The sequence below is a fragment of the Haliaeetus albicilla genome, chromosome 2 (assembly GCF_947461875.1).
Source record: "Haliaeetus albicilla chromosome 2, bHalAlb1.1, whole genome shotgun sequence".
Classification (NCBI taxonomy): Eukaryota; Metazoa; Chordata; class Aves; order Accipitriformes; family Accipitridae; genus Haliaeetus; species Haliaeetus albicilla.
The window spans coordinates 28,983,329-29,008,330 of NC_091484.1; the positions used below are offsets into that span (position 1 = coordinate 28,983,329).

Consider the following 25,002-nt stretch of genomic DNA (forward strand, 5'->3'; position numbering starts at 1 on the left):
AAACAATATAATTTAAAAACTTCAGAAATAAAACTGATGTTGAAGCCTCTCCATTTCACTTGATAATCAGGTAATGGATGCAGAAAAAAGCTAGCTGCACACTCTTTCAGTCACTTTACCTTCAATTATATTTTGATGCATGTGTTTGCTTTAGGTATAGAACACCGGCAGACAGGTTATAGTAAAGTTTTGTTAGTGAGGCACGTTGTACTTATGGAGCAATGAAAGAAGATGTTATTTGAAAAGCAACCTGATAGGATGTATTATGAAGGATAGCTGGCGTGGTGTCTGTAGGGGTTTGACGTTTGAGGTTCCACAGATCCTTCATCAGTGATGGGGGTTACATAGGCAACATTTGGGTAGGAGGTTTCGGTGGCTGATTGCACATCCTCCAGGGAAGAGCCGCCGTCCAGAACGAGCTCCAGGGCACTTGCACGTTAGTCTGCAAACCAGGATCCAACCCAGCCCCGGGGCCGGAGTGTGGCACCGCGGGAAGGGCTGGCGAATCGCCGGGGAATCCCTGGTGTCAGAGACCAGCCGTCTGTAAGGTGCAAATCTATATGATTGCGGAGAGTTTGGATTCCTTCTTTCTCCAGAAAAGACAGGATTTAAGGCACAAGTAGGATCTCCTGCTTATGTTTCAGCAGCTTGTTTGATTTGTGAGGATCTTTGGTTTGACAAATTATTCTTTAAAGACATTCAGAACAAATAGTTTATCAGGAAAAAAGTCAGGATTAACATTATGCACTTTAGCGTATTTTTCCTTTCTCTGTGTGTGTGTGTGTGCCCTAATCAGTGGGTTTTTACTGTTACCTGGTAATAATAGATGTGTGCTCCGGGCAAAAAGAAAAGTTGATTAAATGTTACATTATTGCTTTAGCTTGTCATTTTTCAAACAGAGAGTGAAAAAAGGAGAAAATGAAAAGAATAAACTTCCTGATGCTTCCCCCAGTGGCATCAAGCCGTGTAGCCTTGTCATGAAAAGGTCACTTAGATTTTAGACAAAATGATGGCAGCAAGTAATTTGTTTTATGTTTGGGCTCTTTCCTCCTGGTTTTTGCTGTGACACAGCACGGGGCTGCTCCCGCTTGTGGGGCCCGTTACAGCAATGGGCGTAAGGCAGTGCGGCGAGTACCAGAGCTCCTGGGTTTGACAGAATGGGAGAAGAATGACAGGAAAGAGAAGGGAAAATCATATCCTAAGTAAGGGTTGTAGGAATATTAAATCTAACACCTGACAAGAGATTACTCCAAACCCAGCAGCCTTGAATATGAATCATTGTAATGAACTCTGCGTGGAAGCGTACCTGAAGACAGTCCAGAAACTCAGTCTAGTGAAAACACGGTCGCTCTCCTGCCTCCATCTCTGACAGCACATTACCCCTACTATATTTACTGATACTTGGGGTTTTTTGCTTGCAGATTTGTTTTTTGGTACTTAAGAATTTGTTATTAAATTTGATCTATTCTTTTATTTCTTTTTTTCAAAGTAAGCGTTAAGATTTAAAATTTTTTAGGAATTTTTTTAAAGTAAGATTTTGTTTTGGTGACTGTGTAACTTAGGTTTTGGCTAAAATTCAGAGGAGTTTTTTGTGGGGGGGAGAAATTGTTTAATTTTCCCTGTGTTTCATTTCTGTGTGAACTTTTTAAAGAGACGTGTTATCTGTATGGCTTTTGCTTAATATTAAACCAATGCGCTGAGAAAAGAATAGTGTTTCCTAATTCATCAGTACATTGGTTCCTTCCTTGTATTCTCATATTTAATTGCTTAATGAATCCTGCCTCTGCTTCGCTGAGATCTCTATGACGTTTACAGCTCAAAGCAGACTGATTAAAGAAACACAGCAGTTTTGTAGGAAACATATAATTACCTTACTAGATGTGCAGTTTTTCATCCGAGATCCATAATCCAGTCTATATGGAAGCAGGCTGCTTCGGTAGGAAGCTCCGGTAGGTATGGAAGCTCCGGTGTTGGTGATCTATTTACTTGAGGACTACTGGGTTTCTCTCTTCTTTGTGTTATACAGATGGTGTACAAGTCAGGTGTGAGACATTTACAGCTGATGGGCCTTTCCTGGGTACACAGACAATTTAAGAATAGCAACCATTGTTTTCTTTGCAGCATTTGTAGAACTAGTATCTATTCCTGGGTTGGAAGTATGGATGAAATATTGTGAATAGCCAATGGCATTAAAAAAAAAAAAAAGAGAGAAAAAAAGAGGAATTTTGGGTGAAATTCCTAAGAACGGGCTTAATCCTAGAAAGCACTGAGTACTACTACAAAAGGCTGACTGCTCTTGCTACTGCTGATTATAGCAGCATGAATATGCACCTATAGCAGCAGCTTAGAAAGCACCTGTATATCTCTTTAATTTCATTTGGAACCACAGAATATTCTGAGAGCAGGTGACATTCTTCATCGTGCTTAGTTAAAGGCCTGTGCACTGCTGCAAATTTAAATTACCGGTGACAGGAGCTAAGCGTTTTCAGTTTTAGACAAAGTATGGATAGACCTATTTTAAATAGTTAAAAAGCCTCTTAGCAAGACCCGTGTCCAACTGCAAAGCAGAAAAGTGTTATGGACTGAGAGGTGATTTGATAAACAGAGGTGCAGATGACCAGAAGAGACATGTCTGCAGTGCACTGTTCTTGGTATATAATAGCAGTTGCATACAGTCCTGGTAACACAGGTAGAAACGCATGAGTGGGAGGGAATAGTTTGAGATGCAGAGATCCCCTAGCTAGCAATCTGCAGCCATACAAAGCCATGGATTTGTTAAGTATGTTTCTGCAGTTTCTGCAGGACAAAGGAGAAAAAGAGAAAGCACATAAATACAGATTATGCATTTTGTTGCTCGTAACTGGTATTTTTTATTAATGCTGAGGCAAAAATGTGTTAGCCAAATGTATCAACCAAACCAAGCAATTCTCTGCATATCTACCATATATTATCACATATATGTTACAACCAGCAATCCAAGTCATTAATTAAGCAGGGTTCTCTTATGTGTAGATTATGCTGGCAGGTTAATTATGGTTACCAGGTTACTGAGTCAATAAATGAATGAGGGAAACAGATTGCATACCTATAAAAAGTTGTGTGAAATTGGAAAAGGAATAGAGGGGATATACTAAGGCAGTTTAAGGGGAGATGTCATAAATTTGAATTTAGGCAAAAACATGGATTAGTTTCAAGATCTGTTTGAAAAAAAGAAAAAAATATTGTAAATGCTAATTGCAAGGAATAATAGAATAGGAATAATAATAGAAATAATAAAGTTATGCTTTTCTTCCCCAGGTATTGGTACTCTGTATAAATGTATTCTCTTTTTATGCCCTCATCTTACTCAGTCTGCAAGAGTTGCATCTGCTCTGTAGAGTCTTTTCCCCTGCCTGAATTTGCAGGGCTATTGAAGGTGTGATAAAATACTTGCTTCTCTTCTGCAAAAAGTTTCAGGACTAGTTAGCTCAGAGCCAAGACCTTCCTTTTTGTGTTTGATACGCTAAATTACATTTACATATGTAAATATGTTGATATTTACCAAAAGAGTAAATATAATATAAATTGTTTCCATTATTTCTGTTGCATTAGAATAATTTTTGTAAAAACATATTCACTAATAATTAGCTCTAAAATTGGCCTCTCAACTTTGGTCACTGAAGGGAAATAGTTCGCTGGTTTCTAGCAGAAGAGACACCATTTAAAATGAAGGAGATTACTCAGAAAGGCTTTGGTTTCTTCATTCACATTGCCTATGAGAAACTCTTTCAGAGATATCGTGGGCTGATAATATGTTCTTGACATAACTCTTCCTCAGCATAGGGGGAGCTGAAGGGTATTTACTCTTGCTGTAATTTCAAACACTGCTGGACTGAACACATGCTGCTGCCAATAACTTGGGTAGCAGTTATTGGCCATGCATTGAGTTCCCACTTCTGTACTCTTCCACTAAGCAGCACAATGAAACAGTTGATTTTTCGGTTATGTCTCCATTCCCTAGTTCACTGAATGATACTGGAGTTATATCAGAAAGGAATCTGACAGATAGAAAAGGTGGTAATTTGACAGAGCTATTTCTGAGGAGTGAAGCTTAACACAGAATATTCAGTGTTGTGGTTTAAGCCATTCAGGTTGGAAAGGTTGTAATTTGTGGTAATGCCAAGGAGCACAGAGTTGCATGGTGATCTAGCGCTGCAGGGCACTTGCACCCTTGTGCTCTTAGAGTCATCTTTTCTAATAACAAAAGCATGAAACGGTGCCTTGGGGCTCTCCAGCGGAGCAGGGTGGCCAAGGGCATGGGTCTCCTCTGCTTCCAGTTGTGGTGGTTGAAAAAGCTACTGCTCCCAATTGCACATCACAGCATCTTTGCTGGAAGTGTTGGTCCTCCTGACCCATCAGAGCTCAGTGAGCTACTTGGACCACCGTTCCTTAGTCTGGCTGAGTTCTCAGAGGCAGGATTAACTAAAAGCCTTCAGATAATGTCTTTACTGACTTAGTTCTTTCTGACATACACAAGCTAGAGAGTACTTCCATGTACAGTGCACCTGGCAAATTTGAGGGGTCTCCAATAATGAGATAGTAACCTTTGGGTCAGAAGAGAAGATACATTTGGCTAACAATCTTGTGTGCAAGACCTTCTGTGTTCTGGCTGACCACTTAAGTTATTCTTCCCACCATCCATTTTGGTCACCCTGGAAGATAACTGGTCTTTGATCCATGTGTGACCATTAGCACTTCATCCCTCTGTGTCACTTTCGACCTTTTCATTTGGTTTTTTTTTCATCTGTTTAAATTGTAAACTTCTTTAGAAGAAGGTGTCTCTGTTTTCAGGACGCCAAGCAAAACAAAGCCCCAATCTTGTTCAGGTCCTTCAGTTTCTGCTGAAATAATTAATTAGGTTTTGTGTGAGGTATTGCAAAGTGCCTAGAGACTGCTAGATATGCCTACACGGTTGCTGCGGTGCACCTTGGCCAAATTGTTGTTTGTAAAGCAATTTTGTCTCTAATGTAAAAGGCACTGTATAAAATCAGTTCCTATTATCTTTTCACAGAGAATTTTCCATCTGAATTGTAAGCTTAGAATTGCTGACTATCTCCTTAAACACTCCCAGATAATAATGATACATGTTCTTCCAGCTAATGTATATCATTACTTTTTATCAAGCAAGGGTTGGTTCATAGCTGTAGAAGTAATATGATTTACTGGCCTCCAGCCAATCAGTTAATTACCTGCTAGTTACTTAAAGCACCTGGGGCTTTGGTTCGTTTCAGTGTAAGTTATTAACTTGCTGGTAAAGGATCAGTACCTCATAAATAGTTTCTCTAAATAACTTTACAATCCTGCCAAAGTTTAATTTTTTAAAATTATTTATTCTTGTAAGAATAAATATGTGGGGGACAACTTAAATTGCAGTTATATCAGGTAACTATTTTGATTTGAGATTTCAAGTAGTAGCTCTATATCCATGTGAACTGCATACAAGTGTCATAAACCTGTTACTTAGGCACCTTCTGGTCTTTGGGAGAATCTGAGTAGTTTTACATGTACCAGACTGATTGAAGACTGATTTGTTTTGCAATAGTTAGTTTGTTTTGGTTTTTGGTCATGTTGTTTTAAAATAGTAAGATCAGGTGAAGAGATCTTAGGTCAGACTTCACTTGTAAATTATCTCAATGGACTTACCACAGTTGAGGCTCTGGCTGTCTTAAAGTAATTGAGACAGATAATAGACTCTTTCATCTTTCTTTTTCTGTATCTCATCCCTTCTTTTTTTTCCCTAGAAGTCATAAGCTGCTTATTTGTTTAAAATGTGGGAGAATAGATGTAAAAATCACTGTTCTCAGAAGGAAAAAGCTGGGGCTGTCTTTGACCCAGGAAGCATCCTTTAGGCAGGTTCTGTACCCAAAGTTAGAAAGTAATTTTTCTGCAGCATTCTTATGGTTTTGGCTATAAAAAATGTCTGAACTGATGAATTGCTTTTGTAGCTCAAGGGGAGAGAAAATATTCTGTAATTGCTTAGGTCCTAGGCCTTGCTTATATGCCTTGTATCTGCTAAATAAACCGATGGCCCGGATAGCTAATTTAAGGACACATATTACACACTCTTCTTGCAGTGGACCATTACTAAATTCTGTGTGAGCTGAACTCCCTGAGAGAAGTTAACAAATATGCCCAGGTGAAAGGAATTACATTAATCCAGTTTCAGTTGTAACCTCAAGTGAGAGGAGAAGTTAAAAGCATCCAATCAAACACGGTGGGCAAAACCAGTTGTTCTTTTTGTCTTGCGATGTTTATATTCATCAGGATGGGTGAGAAACCTGGCAAGAGCCTGAAGCAGTGAATCACCGTGGTAAGTGGCTGTCCAGCTACCATAATTTAGAAATGATCTCAGCTAATAAGATTTGTCAGGATCAAATCTGCTTGACCTTGTCTTGTTAATGTGGGTTTGGATGGTGCCTGGAAGGAGGGGGCGAGATAGGATGAGACAGAGCAGAGGACAGTCTGTGCAAGAAGGCTGAGAAAGGTAGTGCGTGCCGTAGTGGGTACTGTAATATGGAGAAGAGAGAAGAGGGGTCACTGGAGCGGGAGCAGTGCTAGAAGAGATACTGAGGAGTGCAACACTAGTTCTCCTGCCCTACGCATTCTTGCAGCCTGCAGGAAAAAAGCTGCTGTACCCAAAGCTACCTGCGGTGAACCGGTAGCTTTGGGCTGCCCTGCTTTCTTCTTTTTTTCCAAAAAGCCTCAGCCGAGGTTGCATGGTACTGCGTGGTGGATGTAGGCTTACAGAACATTCGCTGTGGTGGGAGTTCAACAGCCAAATAAGAAAGAATGGCTTAACGATGAGAGCAGGTATAGAGATGAACTTTGTTGTCCTGGTTTGTACAGGCTGGCTAAGTTGATGGCTAAGCTAGGGGGAGAGGTGGATTGCCCACCTAATGAGCACCAAAAGGAAAAATGTAGGTTTGTATCACTGCTGAGAGGTGGTTCTGACTGAGAAATAAACACCAAAGCAAAGTGGCTTTAGCTGAAAATTGGATTCTCAGCAGCAGGAAGTGCCTGATCTGATTGTTTATACCTTTTTTTCCCAAAACTTGGGCAGGCTGTTCCTTTTCTTTGTCTCTCCTCTTTTTCCCTTTCCCCTCCTCCTCCCTGATACTCTGACTTTCAGCCCTCTCAGGTCTACCACTTGGTCCCTCTTTGCCCACAGACCTGGAAGGAACGCTCCGCTTTAGTGTAGCAGCGACAGCTTCTTTCATCTTGCGTGCTGCAGTTATCTGACTTGTGCATCTCAGAGCAAAACTGATAAAGACTGCTAAGATAAGATGGTAATTTTCAATCTTTAACAGCTTATTGTATTTTAAAAATCTCATTGAAGAACCATGTATTAGTTAAGCATCCCTATTAATCATCATTTATGAATAAACTATGCCAATTTATGTCTGATTTTGTAATACTGGTGTTAGACTTTTCTCTTTTCTCTGATTTAAGTCTATATAAACAAAGGGATCACAAGAGGACAGCATGTCTGTGCTTGTTTAAAATCAACTGGAATTAGTGGCACGTGCCCTTTGCAGTCCCCAAGTTACGTGGAAGCACTGAAAGTTATTGTGGTTTTGTTCCTTTTGTGTCAGGGTAGTTCAAGTTTTAAAGCCAAGACCTAACAGCCCTGCTTTATAGCAGATGATTCAGTCTGTGAAACAGTATAGGAACTGTAGTAGAGTTATCATTTTTGTGTCATAGGAGGGGAAAAAAAGAGAAAACAGATATTGTCATGCCTAACTCTTCCCTCCCCCCCCCCCCCAGTTTTTATGCAGGTCATTATAGAGCCACCATTGTGAACTTTTTGCCTGGCTGAGAAGATGGTTAGGTTTAAGGTACAAGTTCCCACTTGTTCAGGCAAGTACATGGCCCATACATGGAGGATGGGCCCTTTTCAGGTTTTGAATACTTGCCTCCCATGTAGTTTAAGCTGACTAGGCAGGAAGTTAGGATGGACAGAAACAAGGTGAAGATTGGCACTAGTCTGATAAAACCAGTTCAAATGTCTATTTAGAGAAACAAGGGAAGTAGTGATGTATGGGGAGCTAAAAGCTGTATGAGATCTCAAGTTTATTCCCTACGCTGCAATGAACAATTGAGTTTACACAGAAATGTCAGTAATGGAGTAACTGGTTGTGGTTTTTTGTTTATAATGCCAATACACTGATGTTCTGTTTCTTCACTTGCAGCTGCACTGAGAGCTTGTGCCGATGGAGGTGCCAATCGTCTCTATCACATCACAGAGGGAAGCAGGGACAGGTATGTTAACAATAAACTTGAAGTCATAGAAGTCATCTTTTCTCAATGGAAGTAAAATACGGAGGAGCAGGATCTGTTCAGTTCCTGAAGTAGCTGCCTGCTCTGGGCATGGTACTTTAATGAGCTGTGGCAGGTAGTATAATATTTTCTCCACATTATCTTATATTCTCAGCTACAATTTTTAAAAACACACAGGTAGCCTGAAATACCTTTTTTCCTTAAGCCCACTGGTCTTTTTTCCCCTTGAAAGCTCTGCTCTCAGTCTGTCTTATTTTATGCATCCATCAGAGCTAGGCCTTTGATGCAGCCTCCGAAAAACTTGCTGTGCCCCTAGCAAGGGTTGACTAGAGGAACATCTGATGCCTCTCACCAGGAGCTGAAACACAGTATGTCCTCTTCATTCTTGTGAGGCCTTAGACGAAATCGGTTTGCTTTGTGAAGTAAGATGGGTAATAAAATTGGAAGTCTACTTTTCTTTTTGAATTACTTCTAAATTAGCATCAGGGCATCATACCTGACAAAAGGCAAATACAGAGGTTATCTATAAATGTATATGCTAGGTGAGGAGATACGACTGAAAGACAAATATTTTCTTGTTTTCTGTAATGGCACTTAAAATTGTAAAATATCCCAGGTTTCTGCCCCAGCAGTGTTTAGCTGGGGTTGTGATGTGAAATACTGCATTCAAGTGCTTTCTCATTTTTGTAGTGGAACCATGGAACACTGTGTAATCTGAGGTTACTAAGCATCCTTTTTGTTTGTCTTTAGGATTTTCAGTTGTTTTGAGCAAGAATTCGTAAATAAATAGTTTAATAAAAGCAAATAAATGAATAAAGCTGACTCTTGGGGCAAAGGAATGAGACAGGTATTTGGTAGAACCTACAAACTTCTGAACAATTTTGTTCATACAGCAAAATCTGACACATATTTTGTGTTTCATCTCATGGCAAGTGTATGACGGAAGCCTGGGGAAGCTTGGTTTCCTCCTGTCCTATAGAGTAAAGACCAGAGTTGGAGAGGAAAACTGTAATCTTAAAGTAAAAGTTAATTTAAAATTTCTTCCTTTGTCACCTGTGAGAAGTTTGATGTCCGAGATCTACAACTGCTAAAACCAAGACTGGAATCTGTCAAGCACTGCTAACTGTTGTAGGAGTATTCCTTCTGTAATCTTTTATTTCTTTTCTCCTAGTAGTTGCTCACAGAGCCACGCAAGGGTAAAGGAATTTGGCAGAAAATAAACCCCCTTGCATTCCAGCTTATCCTCAGATGTCAGAGGGCCTGGGGGCGGCTAGGTTTAGCTTCTGAGTGATGTCCAATTCAGCACTATAAGTCCAGTTGCACAATGATGGATGCACTTATAGCACACTGCACTCTTGGCTTAGCCGTGTTCAATGCACGAGAATTGCCAGACTTAGGGAGTTTGGTTGCGTTAATGAACTATCACGACTAGGTTAATGAGCAGCGCAGTTTATTAAAGCAACGGTACAAGTTCTTTTGGATTGCCGATGATAAATACACTGTCTGCAAAGCACGTGCAAATAACAATAGAGTCAACTACAAGCACATAAAATTGTGAAAGAAAAGAGCTCTAAAGGATTCTAAGTTTCCCGGGGAAGCACTCAGTACAGCCAAGTATTCAAGTCTCACCCAATAGGCGTCCCTACGGCAGGGAAAGAGAAGTTCAGCCTCTTGGCTGATCCCAGAAGTCAGCAATGTCCTCCCGACTTGTCTATGATGGTATCTTCTCTAACAATCTTCCTCTTTTGAGGTCTTTTTGTACTATTTTTCCTTTCAGGTGGAGCTCGAGTGACTCTACCTTTACTTTGATTCGTGTAAAGTTCTCTCGCTTTGATTTTAAAGGTACATGCTAGAAAAAATTCAGAGTGCATGCTCCATGGGGGAGTGGTTGTACCTTAGAGGTGGGTTTTGGTATTATAATGATATTATAATGAGCAAAGTTCACCCAAAGGACATGGTGTTGCATGCCAATACCCCAGAAGTGGGCACATGTGATATAAATCAGAAGTAGGGCATTAGGTCGACAGAACCCCCATTATTTTACCTCCTTGCTTCAGTGGATTCAATGCAGGGACCAACTGTTCTCGTTCCTATCGTCCCAGTTCCCTATCCCTGCAATCACAGAGCCTGGCTGCAGCATCTCCACTCCGCTCCACCCTCCGTGTTACTTTTCAGAGTCAGCATACCAAGTTCCCCTGGTGTTGCCAACATCTAAAGTTGCAGGTTATGTTGCTTAGGGAACTACCACGGAACCAATTCTTTACATGTCCACTGTATTCCACCCTGGAGGTTCACCTTCCCTTGAGGGGGGTATCATATCAATAAGTCACCTCCAGCAATCATTCCACAACAACTTAATCCTGAATTCAAACAGAAATTTGTTTGACTTGCATCAAGCAGTTCTCTTTGATAATGGTGATGCTTTCCAAAGAACAACATGTTAGAGCTTTCATTTTACCTTCTCCTGTAACCCATTCATCTCTTCTACACACCTTTATATTCGTGTTAAATAAATATAATTCAGGGGAAAATGGATGATTATACCTTGACTGAATAGCTCTTTTAGTCTTACATACTTGGCCCTTGGAGTATTCTTTGCCTCTGTCTTTCTTCTTCTCATCTTAATTGCTTTGGGTAGGTATATTTTACCTTCAAAGTGATTCTTTTGAAACAAAAAAAAAGACCTGCATGATTTTTATTTTTGTCTTTAAAGAAGTCATTCTGCTGGAAGGAATATCCATTTACTTCTCTGAAGTATTTTCCCTTAAATTCCCTGTCCAGTGTTATTAAAGAGCTGTCTGCTCAGACTCTACTGACATACTAATAATTTCTTTAATGCTGTCTTAACCTTCTGTTTAAAACCCTATTTTATTCAAAGCCCTGATATCTAATTGTGTTGTATCAAAACCTAAAAACTATAGTCCTTTAATTCTAGAGAGATTATTATATCCAAGAGATACAAATAAATAACTTGATTGATATTTTGGGCTTGATTCTCAGTGACACCAAAGTGTGTGAAGAATCTTTTAGAATGGGAATAAATGCAACATCCTGGGAAAAGGAGAGCTTGACATATGGGACTGTTACAGCGGTGTCTTCCTTTGGAGATAAGTGAAGTAGTTGTTGCTATTTTGAAGGGTCCACTTCCAAATCCTAGAAAAATACAGGGCTAGAAATGACCTCAAGAGATCCATCCTTCTTTCCCTCAGCTTGAAGGTGAAGACAAACCTATGTGTTCCATTCCCGATGTATACCTATTTAGCTGGTTCTTAAAAATCTTCACGTGGGAGCGCCCCCCCCCCCCCCCCGCCCCATCCAGCTTTCTCTGCTTTAGGCTAAAATATGCCGAGTTTGTTTGGTCTTTCTTTATTGGTCATCTTTTCTTATTGCTCTTCTTGGCCTCTCTTCAGTTAGTCATAACTATCTCAAAGTGCTGTGGCTGAAGCTAGGCAAGATGCTCTACAGGAGATTTACCCAGTGCTGAACGATTCTGTAACTTGCTTCTCATGTTATGCTCGGCTTATGCTGTTGAATGAAAAGCAGCAAGACCAGATTCAAGGCCCCCCCATCTCCTGCCTCCATCGGTTTCCTGTTTTCTTCATTGGTGTCTTGACTTGTTTCTGTGCTTGAGTGGTTCACCTATTCCCATCAGGCAAAGGAAGCTCTCACTTTCCTCTCTATAGCGCTGCGCAGGCTGACTCAGCAATGTGACTTCAGGTCATGGGATTAACATGCGTAAGATGTTATATGTCTTCATCTGTGTTTGTGGTGTCATTTTTATGATGTTTGGTTGGTTTTCCCGTAGGTTTCTGTAAAAACTAGCTCAACAAATCTGAATTGCAATTATTCTTGTTTAAAAACAAACAAACCAACCAACCAACCCATCCAAGAAAACCTTCATATTTGTAACTACTAATGAGGAGAAATCATGCTGGTTTTTCCAATGATATATTAAAACAAATTGCCTTCTAGAGCAGGAGGGGTAGGAAGAGTAACCAAAAGGGCAGGATAACTTTTCCTTGGAGAGGCCCATCCTTGGGAGCTGTCAGTGTTGGGGACAGAGGAAAGGCAGCAGGGAAGAAGGGACGGACTCCTGTGCGCTGTTGCTTTTCTCTCTCTGGCCCTACAGCCCAGAAATGCTACTGCTAAACTGTTCTTGATTGCTAAACACTTGCAATTAATCAGAGCTAAAGGTGAGTTACTGATCTTTATGGTTTTTTTGCTCTGCCTTATTCTGTCTGCCTTGCCTATCCTGTTGTGTATTTCCTTGAGTCACTATGAAGCGCTGTTATCCACCTCAGAGTTAGGTTGTTGCTTATCTGTATCACACTACAGCAACTTCTTTCTCAACACTTTCTGATTAAATCTTAAGGCATCGATTAACCTATGTGTCACTGGCTTTGGGGTATATGAAGGTGAAGATGCATTGAAAACTATCATCGTATTGGCACCTGTAAAAACAATCATTAGTACTTAGGTCTCAGATGCTATTTTCTAGAGAGATATCAAATCCATCGTGTACTCGGGTTTTGCAACATTAAGAGCGTCAGGTTAAAGAGGGGAGCGGTGAGCTCTATAAGAGAAAGGATAATCCTATCATAAAAAATACTGGCTTTCTGGGGTTCTGGTTAGTATTTCAGTGTATCGGACTTACAGTATGACATGAGGTGGGTTGCCTACAATCGCTAAGAACATCACTTTCACTACCCTTCTAGTTTCTTTCTGTCAGCTGCATAAAGTATAAGAGTAGCAGTGAAACTGAAAAATGATTGTGTATTTTGATGTAGCATTTTCTACATATAAACATAGATGAGGTGAACTTATGTGATGCATGAAAATGCAGTTGCTACTATATAATTCTTCTCTGAACTGGGCATGCAGGGAAGCAGCTCCAGGGAGCTCTACATGTGTGTTTGAACATTCGGAACAAATTTTGTAAATATTTCTGGTTGATGTAGCTGCTAAATTTCAAACATGGACTTTAAAAAATCTTTTTAGAAGCAACTTACGTTCAGGAATACAGATTGCTACATAAAGTTTGTCTTTCAGTGACAGCCCTCCCTGCGTCCCGTCGTCCCGTCCGTCCCGTCCCCCCCCCGGATTTAAATAAGCCATTTAGTCAGAATGAATCAAGGGTATTGGTTGTACAAGGTGATGTTACTTCTTAACCTGGATTTAACAAACTCTTCTATGTCCTAGGCTTTGTGCTGAAAAGCTAAAGTGGAAAAAGAAGTCTTCGTTGTACAGCTTTTACAGCTTACACTTACTGAGTTTTGTACTTGTAAGTATCAATGAATAAATTTAGTCATATCACAAACTTTTTAATGCTGACTACTCCTGAGGAGTTTCTTGTCCTTCATGTGCCTGGAAATGGTTTCCAGGACTAGGTGCTCCATCACCTTCCCAGGGATTGAGATGAGGCTGAGCAGTCTGTAGTTCTCTGAGTCTTCCTTCTTGCCTTTCTTGAGGACAGGAATGACATTTGCTTTCCTCCAGTCTTCGGGCACTTCTGCCAGTCACCATGATTGATCAAAGATTATCAAGGGTGGCCTTGTAATGGCATCAGCCAGCTCCTTCAGTGCTCATGTGTGCATCCCATCTGGGTGCATGGACTTACACATGTCCATTTTGCTTAAGTATTCCCTGACCTGATCCTTTTCCACCAAAAGTACATCTTCCTTGGTCCAGTCTTCCCCCTGGTCTCTGGTGCCTGGGATTCCTGAAGGCTGATCGTTCTAGTAAAGACTGAGGCAAAGAAGGTGTTCAGTACCTCAGGCCTTTCCATGGTCTGTGTAACCAGGTCCCCTGTCTTGTTAAGCAATGAGCCAACATTTTTCCTGGTCTTCCTTTTGTAGCCTAGGTACTTATAGAAGCCCTTCGTGTTGTCTTTGACATCGCTGGCCAGATTCAATTCCGTTTGGGCTTCGGCTTGCCTAACTTCATCCATCCCCAGGCAGAGCTCCATGCACTCCAGCTGCTCTCATAAAGGGCAACTCCTCCTTCTCATGTCCCAATCCTGTCCTTCCTAACAAGTCTGCATTCCCCTCATTGCAACACTCCATCCATGTTTCTGTGATCCCAACAAGATTGTAGCTCTGCAACTGCACACAGATCTCTAACACATCGTGGTTTTCCCCAAGCTGCATGCATTCTCCATGGCTTTATTTTGCCTCAAAACTTTGAAAAGGAAGCAATAGGCTTAACCTTTGAATAGGAAGACTAAGCTAGTGTAACTTCCATGAGGGAAATTAATCTCATATTTGCTTGTGTGAAAGGTGGAAAGATAACTCATAGTGTAATTGTTGGTATATTTTGATGCCTTCGTGTGTGCATTTTGGGAATTAGTGAGGGTTAATAGTACCTATTCATCAGCCGTCCTGTCTTCCTTTTGTTGGCTAGTTCAATTTGCTATTTATAACTTACACTGAATTTGCCTAATCTTAGAAACCACTGTCTCCATTGTCAACATCATCAAAAAAGAAACAGCTAGTAATACCCCTATGCAGAATGAGATCTTTCGTCTTGTTTCCTGAATAACCTTCTACTCGTGGAAAAGTGGGTCCCTAATAGGATTATAGAGTGAGAAATTCATATATACTTCACTGTGTTCCATATTGGATTAGAAATGGGGTACTTATGAAGGTAATTAGCCATTGATGTAGCTTAATGTAGGGTTGAGTGGAATTCTTTGCTTGAACTCTTCAGATTAAACTGGATATTGTTTTTAAGCTATCTTAGATTCAGGCAAAATTTAGGGCAGTGATGTAGAAAACATTGAATGAGATTTTCTGAGTACAGAGTTATACTAGAAGAGTACAAGGGTCTTGTCTTGTCTTTAAAATCTGTTCATTTGTTTTGGGGAGGATGTGAGATAGCTATACATGTGAAGTTTTTGCTTTACTAATGTTGATATAAGGATATGTTTCAGTAAAGCTAAAAAAAAAAAAACCGGCCTCTGAAACTGTGAGGTCAAAGCTATTTGAAATGGCTTTCTCGTTGCTGCTGGTGATGAAGAGTTCTTTGAATTGAGGGATTACAGTCTGAAAGCCAGGCAAGTTGAAAGATGAGGCAGTGCTTTATTTGTCAAATGGCTTAAGGAAATCTTTTACATCAGACATTTTTGCCTGACCTAAAAACTGTAGCAGTGTTTAAAGATCAAAATTAGGATCTTGAGTTTATCCTGCTAACTTCTGCCGGAGTGTTCAGGAAACCCATCCTGATCCACGGTCTGCTCCTTTAGGAAATACCTGACTTGGGATCCATTTTTAATTCCTAGCTTACTTTAGAAAATAGCCAGGCACCAGCAAATTTCAAAAAAACAAAGCAACTTATCTCAGTGTTTGGAAAGATGAATCCATTTGGAGTTACATAATGTGTTTGTTTCAGGTAGTGCAGATGAGAAATTCTCAAGATACATTAAGATCGTCTAGTTTTTGGCTTTTTTTCATTGATATCTTCAATTTAATTACTTTCATTTGATTACATTTTCAAATACATCTTTACTCCAGTAGCTGTGCATTGTAAATATAATGCAAAGTTTGTTTCAGAAACAATGAAGAGTTGAGATATCCAGAGCTGAATATCAATAGATACTCATAGATTCAGTTCTCAATTTAAATCAAGATTAGCTTCCTGTATTGGGAGGTGTTTCCTGAAAGTACTAGGCATATCATGCTTATTGGGTCTCTGAATCAAATGCTCACAGAAATGATGAGAGGTGAAAATCATTGGTGCTTTTTTTACTGCTGGGTTCCTCTTGATATTAAAAAGCAGTACAAAGCCAGACCAGGAGTATGTATTCTTCTGGAGTTATTGACTAAGTCACTGTAGTGCTTTATTTCTATTCAGTTAGTCATCAGATGCTATAAAGGAAAAATCTGGGAGTTACATAGCCATGGCTCAGATTCACTTGAGAATTTTAGGAGGGGCAGAAGTACTGTGTTTTGCAGACCACATGAAGTAGAGATATGTTTTGAGGGAGACACCAGCAACCAGCTGTAAAAGCTGTTTTACAGCGAGGTTTACTTGGAAGTGCTTCTAATTGTAGTTACTACTTTATTCTGTAAACCAAAACAGAAAACAGATAAGGGCTTTTCCACCATCCCTTCAACCTGAAAATCAAACAGCAGATTATCATCTGATTTAAAGAAAAAAAAAGAAAAAAAGCACATCGGCTTATAAATATTAGCAGAATTTAGTTGGGATTAAGTTACTCTTTATGTTGAATTTCTGTTGCTTTTGCTAGTCAAGATGGAAACTGTAGAATAATAATAATAATATTTATAACTAATAATGATGGGAGGTTAACAGTGTTGCCCATTGCTGTGACTCCTGAATGTTAGACCTCTATTAGAAAGAAGGCTTAGTCTCATCATACTCTTACAGAAGCTATGAAATGGCTAGCTTTTCATCCCTGATGTACACGTGTGTGCACAAATGCGTGCGTGCCTTGTTTCTTTTATTTCAGGAGACACAGAAAGTAAGTTACTTAGTACAGGACCATGGTTTCTTTACAGGAAAAGAGTTTAAAGAAAAAAAAGCACAGTTAGGTAGAACTTCTGAATATGATTCCCAAATGAATGAATTGAACTCACAAGTAGCAGAGGTAGATGTACAGGTTTCATCTAGAGTAAGTGTGAGAGTATTGTCTACTGATTAAAACAGAGACTTGGGAATCCAGACCTTTGTTTTGTTACCAGTTTGTTCAAAGTCATCCAGTGAATTATCAAGTCATCTCTGATTCATAGTCAGTCACCCTTAAAATGCAGGCAGTAGCCCTTAAGAAGGGCTAAAATGGTGTCCTTGTTCACGTGGTGTATCAGACTTTCTGTTACTTCTTTATTAAAAGCTAAGCCTGTAAAGGGACGAGGTATAATTCCTCCTTAAATCAGTACTTAGTAAGGAATTTAATAAGGCATAGAGGGTCCTAGGTGGAGGCAGACTTTAGCTCCATTAGCACTTAAGTTATCTGCACATTTTGGCATAAATCCATTTTCTTTTTTTTTTCTTTTTTTTTTGGATACCACAAGACATTCAAAGACAGCATTAGGACCCTGTTGTTTTAGCTACGTCAACAGACCTAAGTGTGAGACTCTGCTTTTCTGGAATGATCCTAATCTTGTTAATGAGTTGATGTGAAGGACCAGGACAAAAGCCTGGGGAGATGGAGTGATGAGCAAATACAAAAACATGGACAGTTCAACTTAGAAACCAGGTCTCCTGGCTGCCGGTGAAGTGCTCTGCCCATAAAACTGTGCTATCTCAGTAAGAGCACCATAAGCCAAGTTATAATGGCCAACCAGGAAAATAAAGGGTAATGATTTGTCCAGAACAGTAATTCTGGAAAAAAACAGGAAAAAAAGTGGCTAAGGAAAGGAGAATATAGGGACATTTCCAGTTAATCCCAGGTCTCTCAATCAGAGGGGTTGTATTGCTTCAGCTTCTTCTTCAAATAGCTGTATCTGTGCCCCTAGTGTACTGTAAGTAGAGGAATGTCATCACCATCTGGGTGATTTCTGGCTTTATGACATGGTAAAAATCATTTATGGCCACCCCGATGCTAGAAGTTAGGACTTTGTAGTGATAAAATATCTGTGCATTGAGTCACCGCTGGAAAAAGCAGCTTGGAAAAGAGTCCTAAGCTGGCCTAAGAGCACTCTGCACTTTATAGTGTTTCGGTTCTTTGTGCCTAAGGAGTAATTCTCAGGATCCAGGAAAAGCTGGCTCTGTGTAGCGTTAGGGAGAAATGTATGCCTGTGTTTCTTCTGGATCTCTGAATATCGATAGAAATGAAGGATTAGGCAGGCAATGCTTGCTTTTATGGAGCAATACTTTTTACAAGTGTTTGGGGCGGGCTGGGGAGTAGGAGTTTTCCTGTGTTTGAAACAAAGCGAAATTAGAAAGTTCTTAAAAGCCTCAAATCAGGCTGGATCTTTACTGCCATAGTACTTGTAATTTAAAATCTAAAATATGAACTTTATATTGAACATGGAAAGAGCGATCTTAGATTTGAAAGAAGCTCTGTTAAGACTGAGAAGAATGCCAAGATCAGCATTCAGTCTGGAAGCACAGAAGTACATGTGCTATCAATGCCTTAAAATGAATGTTTGTTAATAAGTGACCTTGAAGTTGACTGATCTGCACTGTTGCCCTTCAGAGATTTAGGGAAGGATTACTAGTGCTGTAGCACCTGTTCACTGTTTCAGCTATTTTTTTTCATAGTCTAGAAAATTCCTGGAAAGAGCAGTTATAGTCCCTTCTAGGTGACTTCAAATTACAGAATGTTACATAATGGGACTGAACACAAATAACACCCATAGATAAATTATTCAGATTAGTTTTTGCTGTCTCTAAAATGCTCTTTCAGTAAACTTATTAGTGATTGTTGGAGCGTAAACATATTCTGGATGTTTATTTCTTGATTTTCTGTCCTATTCTCTTTCTTCAGTAGACTCTACTCTCTTTTTATAAGTATGTGAAAGCCAAAAGTTCTGACTTTTTAACAATTTGCATTCAAATGGGCACCTTTATTTTGAGAACAGATGATTGTATACTTCAAAACTGTTTAAATTTAGTGTTACTGAAGCCAGTAGCTTGCGAATGGGGGACTTTATGCATTATAGAATATAATGAGATGAAAAACTTTAACAGATAAATCCATTTATCTTTAAACTGTTTTTCCTAGTTCTTCTGCTAAGATTTGTTTTTAAATCTAATTCTATTCCAAGAGTGTTTCTGTTTTACAAATGGACTCTTTCAGCTTTTCATTTTAAAATGTTTTCTGCCACAGTTGTTTTCACAGAAAATGCTATCAAGAACAAGGAACTGTGTTCTCAAGCTATGATCGAGGCTACTTATTACAGTTGATAAATGAGAATAGTTAATAAATTAACTATTTAGGGCCAAGTGATGAGTACTCTGTGCCTCTTCTGATGAGGACAAGCCATGAGGCAAAAACTGCAGAACCAGTTGCAAAGGCATCCACATAAAGGGTTGAGCATTGATTAATCAGTTGGACTAGGTAAGGTTGCCAGGCAGCTCTACAAATTCCATAATTGAAGACACGAGGATTAATCCTCAGTAAAAAATTAGAGCCCTGAGACATCGTAGACCCAGTTTTGATCTGCTACCAGAAATAATTCGCTCAAGGATGTGGATAAGGTGTACAGTGGTACCTCCAAAGCTGCTCTTGGATACATTTATATTCAGAGAAACTTAAATCTTCTCCTTCAGCTTATAGTTCATATAAAAATCACAGTCCTGGGTGTGCATACTCCTCTGCAAGCAACACACTACCTGCCTTATTTAGGTACCCAGTCTGGGCTTTATTTTTGCAAAATGGGGGAGAAAAAGTCTTCTAATGCTTTGATTTAGTTGTATTTTAAAACAAAAAAAAATATAATTTGCTGTCTCTGTCTTGCACACAGACTTTTTTTTTTTTTAAGTTTTAGACAATCTACTTGAAAACCATAGTGAATGTCAATTATAGAGAAATGAAGAGAGTTCTGAGTTTTGAGCAAGGGAAGAAAGACCTTTTTGGATAACAAGTGAAAATACAGGGGGCAATGATGTTAAAAGATAGTCAAAAGGCAGGTGGAAATGGCATAAGCTGTATAGGAAGTATCTTGCCTACCGATCCCAAATAATTGAGCAGAATGATGTCTGATCATGTGGCAGGATGTGAAACTGATAAGGTAGATTGGATCCAAGGTTACAGTGTGTCTTAAAATAAATGGAGGTGCATGAAGGTCCACTGGTGTTGTCTTATGATGCTTCTCTAGCTGTGTGGGATGTTCCGTATGAGCAAGTCTAGAGTCTGTCTGCAGACTGGTTTTGATGTCTCTGCAGAACTCTGGACCAGTATCAGCACTTCATTCAGCTCTGGCTCATTAACCCACCTAAGAAATTGAGAGTGTTTGGGCTGAAACACGCGCTAAGGTAGTAGGATGGTTTCTGATACCAGAGCGAGCTTGTTCTGTATGCCGTAGGCAATGCTTTTACTTACAAATATTTTTGATCTCACTTATCTTTTTGTAAGCACTTGCGTACGTATAAGCACCTCAAGAGCAGATTAGCACTGCAAAGATACGCCTAAAGAGTGAACTTTAGAGAGATGAGAGAAGAGAGCAGTAGATGAAGGGCTAGATGACAATTTCAGAATATCACCATGTGATGGGTTGACCCTGGCTGGACGCCAGGTGCCCACCAAAGCCGTTCTATCACTCCCTCATCCTCAGCTGGACAGGGGAGAGAAAAATATAACAAAAAGCTTGCGGGTCGAGATAAGGACAGGAGAGATCATTCACTAATTACCATCACGGGCAAAACAAACTCAGCTTAGGGAAAATTAGCTCACTTTTTATTACAAATCAGCCAGAGTAAGGTAAATGAGAAATAAAACGAAATCTCAGAACACCTTCCCTCCACCCCTCCCTTCTTCCCGGGCACAACTTCACTCCCGGATTTCTCCACCAAGCCCCCCCAGCGGCACAAGGGGGACAGGGATGGGGTTTACGGTCATCGCATGTTATTTTCTGCCGCTTCACCTCCTCAGGGCGAGGGCTCATCACACTCTTCCCCTGCTCCAACGTGGGGTCCCACCCACGGGAGACAGTCCTCCACGAACTTTCTCCAACGTGGGCCATTCCCACGGGCTGCAGTTCTTCACGAACTGCTCCAGCATGGGTCCTTTCCACGGTGTGCAGTCCTTCAGGCACAGACTGCTCCAGCGTGGGTCCCCCACGGGGTCACAAGTCCTGCCAGAAAACCTGCTCCGTGGGCTCCTCTCTCCACAGATCCGCAGGTCCTGCCAGGAACCTGCTCCAGCGCAGGGTTCCCACGGGGTCACAGCCTCCTTCGGGAACCCACCTGCTCCGGCGTGGGGTCCTCCACGGGCTGCAGGTGGATATCTGCCCCACCATGGACCTCCCTGGACTGCAGGGGGACAGCCTGCCTCACCAGGGTCTTCACCACGGGCTGCAGGGGAATCTTCGCTCCGGCGCCTGGAGCATCTCCTCCCCCTCCTTCTGCACTGACCTTGGTGTCCGCAGGCTTGTTTCTCTTACATGTTCTCACTCCTCTCTCCGGTGGCTGTTTTCCGCCTCCCAACTTTTTTTTCCTTCTTAAAAATGTTATCCCAGAGGCGTTACCACTATCACTGATTGGCTTGGCCTTGGCCAGCGGCGGGTCCATCTTAGAGCCAGCTGGTATAGGCTCGCTCTCTCTCGAACACAGGGGAAGCTTCCAGCAACTTCTTAGAGGAGCCACCCCTGTAACCCCCCCCGCTACCAAAACCTCGCCACATAAAACCAATACACACCAAAATACCTGTCTGGTGTGAGACAGTCTGATCATGAACACATTCAGAATAAACATACATCTGTCCTGCAGTAATTCTTTGTAGCTCACATAGGTACGTATGCATGTACTGTATGAAGAAAGTACTGGAATGGACTAAGGAAGAGAGACCCATTCAAGTAAAAAGCTCACAGCTTTTATTGGGCTTGGACTGAAGTCCCGGTTTATTCCTCTGAGTAGCAATGAATATTGAACTAAATTGACTGCAAAATAAAAAAGGTCAAACAAATAATACTTGAGAATGAATACAGCTCACCATGGTTGAAATCTATGTTTTATTCTAGAGAGAGAAAAAAAGAGCCAAAACTGTGACTGTATCTATGGGCACGCTACGTGTAGATTCTGCTAGAAAGTAGGTTTTGGTTTTGGTTTTGTTTGGGATTTTGAAATGCACTTGATGAGTGAGGGGAAACTAAGATTCCATGCAACTTCAGCAGAGCTTTTAACACAGGTTTTTGGTTTAGTTTCTTTTTAGTGTTACTTAGTTTTTCTTCTTTAATGTCCCGACACAGGAATAGATAAGGCCTGTGCTTGCCAAATAGGGACCCAGATCACTTTTTGTACAGATTCAGGATCTTCTATTGACTTAATTGGGAAGGGATGAAGCTCTAGATGTCTGCTAAGCAATTACATCATCTCCATACATTGCCCTGAATGTAATTAATGCTTTACGTGATGGATCACATCTCCATGGTGATTGCAAGCAAGGAAACTGCCACAGCTGGATGTAATGTTTTCAGCAGCCTGGTAATGTTCCAAGAGCCTGTGAAATGGATGGAGCAAGAGTGAGACTCTGCTACTTTGTCAGTAAGCAGTTGTGCTGGTTTTGGCTGGGATAGAGTTAATTTTCTTCATAGTAGCTAGTATGGGGCTATGTTTTGGATTTGTGCTGGAAAGAGTGTTGATAACTCAGAGATGTTTTCATTACTGATGAGCACTACTTACACAGCGTCAAGGCCTTTTCTGCTTCTCACCCCACCCCACCAGCGAGCAGGCTGGGGGGGCACAAGGAGTTGGGAGGGGACACAGCCGGGACAGCTGACCCCAGCTGACCCAAGGGGTATTCCAGACCATGTGATGTCATGCTCAGCGTAAAAAGCTGGGGGAAGAAGGAAGTGGGGGACATTCAGAGTGATGGTGTTTGTCTTCCCAAGTAACCATTACGTGTGATGGAGCCCGGCTTTCCTGGAGATGGCTGAACACCTGCCTGCCCATGGGAAGTGATGAATGAATTCCTTGGTTTGCTTTGCTTGCGTGAGCGGCTTTTGCTTTATTTATTAAATTGGCTTTATCTCAGCCCACGAGTTTTCTCACTTTTACTCTTCTAATTTTCTCCCCCATCCCACAAGGGGGGAGTGAGTGAGTGGCTGTGTGCTGCTTAGTTGCCGGCTGGGGCTAAACCATGACTCCAGGTCTTCCAGAGGCTGGGACACAATCCATTTTTATCCATGGTGCTTTAAAAACAAACAAACAAACAAACAACTTTTAGCTGTGTAAGTATTACTCTGATTTCAGATTTGAAGCCAACATTGGCAATAGTTGGAAATTGTTACTCTTTATTGTATTTAGAATTACTTTGTGGTGCCCACACAGTGATCAAAATATTTAGAATAGTCTTTGGAAGCAGTAACACCAGGAATGAAATTCATCCTATAGTAATAAATTGTTCTTGGACTAGTAACTCTTGAGGGATATCCCACCTACACAAGCTGCTTGACTCTCAAACTGCCTGGCTTTCCCTGGTTGTTAAGAAACTCCAGCTGGAATAAGTTTCTTCTTTCTTTTGAAATTAAGCTGAGTGGCCCATTCAAGGTATCGATGTCATGTGGCTAATGGGAATGTGTAGATAAGATGTTTTGGATCAGGCAGAGTACAGATGTGCATGCAGTTTGCTCTATATTTCCTTCAATGTGTCTTTAAGTATTTTGACCTTTGTGTAAAAGGTGTCTGGCATATAAAAATGAATAGAGGTGGTAAGTAATCATATAGCTGTTCCCCTTCATTTATTCATTATAAGCATTATGGATAAAGAAAAGTGACTGTCTAAGTGAAGGCGGTATTAGGGATTTGCAGCTTGAGACTGGATTATCCCATTAGTGTAGAGAGAGCTAATAGGATGCCAGTGAAGAAGACTGATAAGGATCAGCAGGTTAGAAAAGGTATATTTTTACATTGCTTGATGTACGAAACAATGACACAGTGGGTAGCAATGGTGGTGGATAAAAGGCTGCTCCTTTAGACTTCCTCTGCTTTTTCTTCAGCATAAAAGAGAAACTGGTATTCAGGTGTAGCTCAAAATATTTAGTATGAGGGTGGTAGGATTTTTAGGTTGGCTTTTTTTTTTTTAAACACATGAGTGGGTAGTAGAGTGGTTGTTTTTTTTCCTCCTTCTTTTTTTTTTTTTTTTTTTTTTTTTTCTTTCCCCTGCAGTTGGTGTGTGTTACAAGTCCAATGACATCGTTCAGCATGCTGGTCATCCAGCTGTGGGTCAGAGCACTGAGAGTGGTGCCTGTGGTTGTCATCCCCTCTGTGCAGAAGTGAAGTCACTCTGCAAGGGCTTGAAGTCGTGTGGTCTTTATGCACTGATGCAGCAGAACTCTGCCTATCTCTGTGTCTTTGTCAGCAGGGCTTTTGCCTCGGTGTTTAGGAGAGCTAGGCAGGTTAGGTGGCAGTTGGCACAGACATAATCTAAAAATGGCAAAAATTGGAAGGGAGGGAGAAAAATAGGGTACAAGGAAAAGGATGTGAAGGGAGTGAAAGTGGTTTTGACACTAAGGCTGAAAAGGAGAAAAGTCTCTGGAATAAACCAAGCTAATAACTCCAGTGGAGCAACCTTTATTCTGTCACAAGAAAGAAAGAAAGGAAGGAAGGCTTTATAGTAGTAAAGACAAAAATTTGATTTGCATCTGCAAGTTCGAACAGTGTCTGTGGGAGGATTGATGTTTTCTAATTTTATAAGCTGCAGCAGGCGTGTTAAATGCCGCTGACAGATTAGATTGAAATTGTGTGCATTAAGGTATTTTGAGTGGTGAAAGACAGACTGTCCCAAAAATAAAACTGAAAGAGTCAGTAAACAATTCAGTGCTATTTGTTTGTTAAAACATCATCTGCGAGGTTTGACAACAAATACTTTTAATTAAGAAAGTGACAGGTGTGGGTGTCAATATCTCTTCTTTCTGATGCTTTTAATTTTAGGAAAAAAGAAAACTGTGCATAAGGTGATTTTGGGTGGTTTTGCACAGGAGGGAATTGTGTGAGGAGTGTGCATGGATTGATGGGGGTGTTAGCTCTCAGAGGGAATTCTCAGGATGATGAATCCATTTTGAAGAG

The 25,002-nt window shown here is 40.7% G+C and overlaps 1 protein-coding gene across 5 annotated transcripts in view; it reads left to right on the forward strand.

The window, feature by feature from the left end:
- TPK1 (thiamin pyrophosphokinase 1) overlaps positions 1 to 25,002 on the forward strand; it is a 317,863-nt gene that overhangs the window by 107,526 nt on the left and 185,335 nt on the right. For all 5 annotated transcript variants that reach the window (XR_011329666.1, XM_069812003.1, XM_069811993.1 and 2 more), the window contains one exon: positions 8,229 to 8,298. Coding sequence is in view for 2 of the 5 variants with exons in the window: in XM_069812003.1 (XP_069668104.1) it covers positions 8,229 to 8,298 (70 nt within the window). In the remaining 3 variants the exon portion in view is untranslated. The remainder of the gene's footprint in view (positions 1 to 8,228; positions 8,299 to 25,002) is intronic.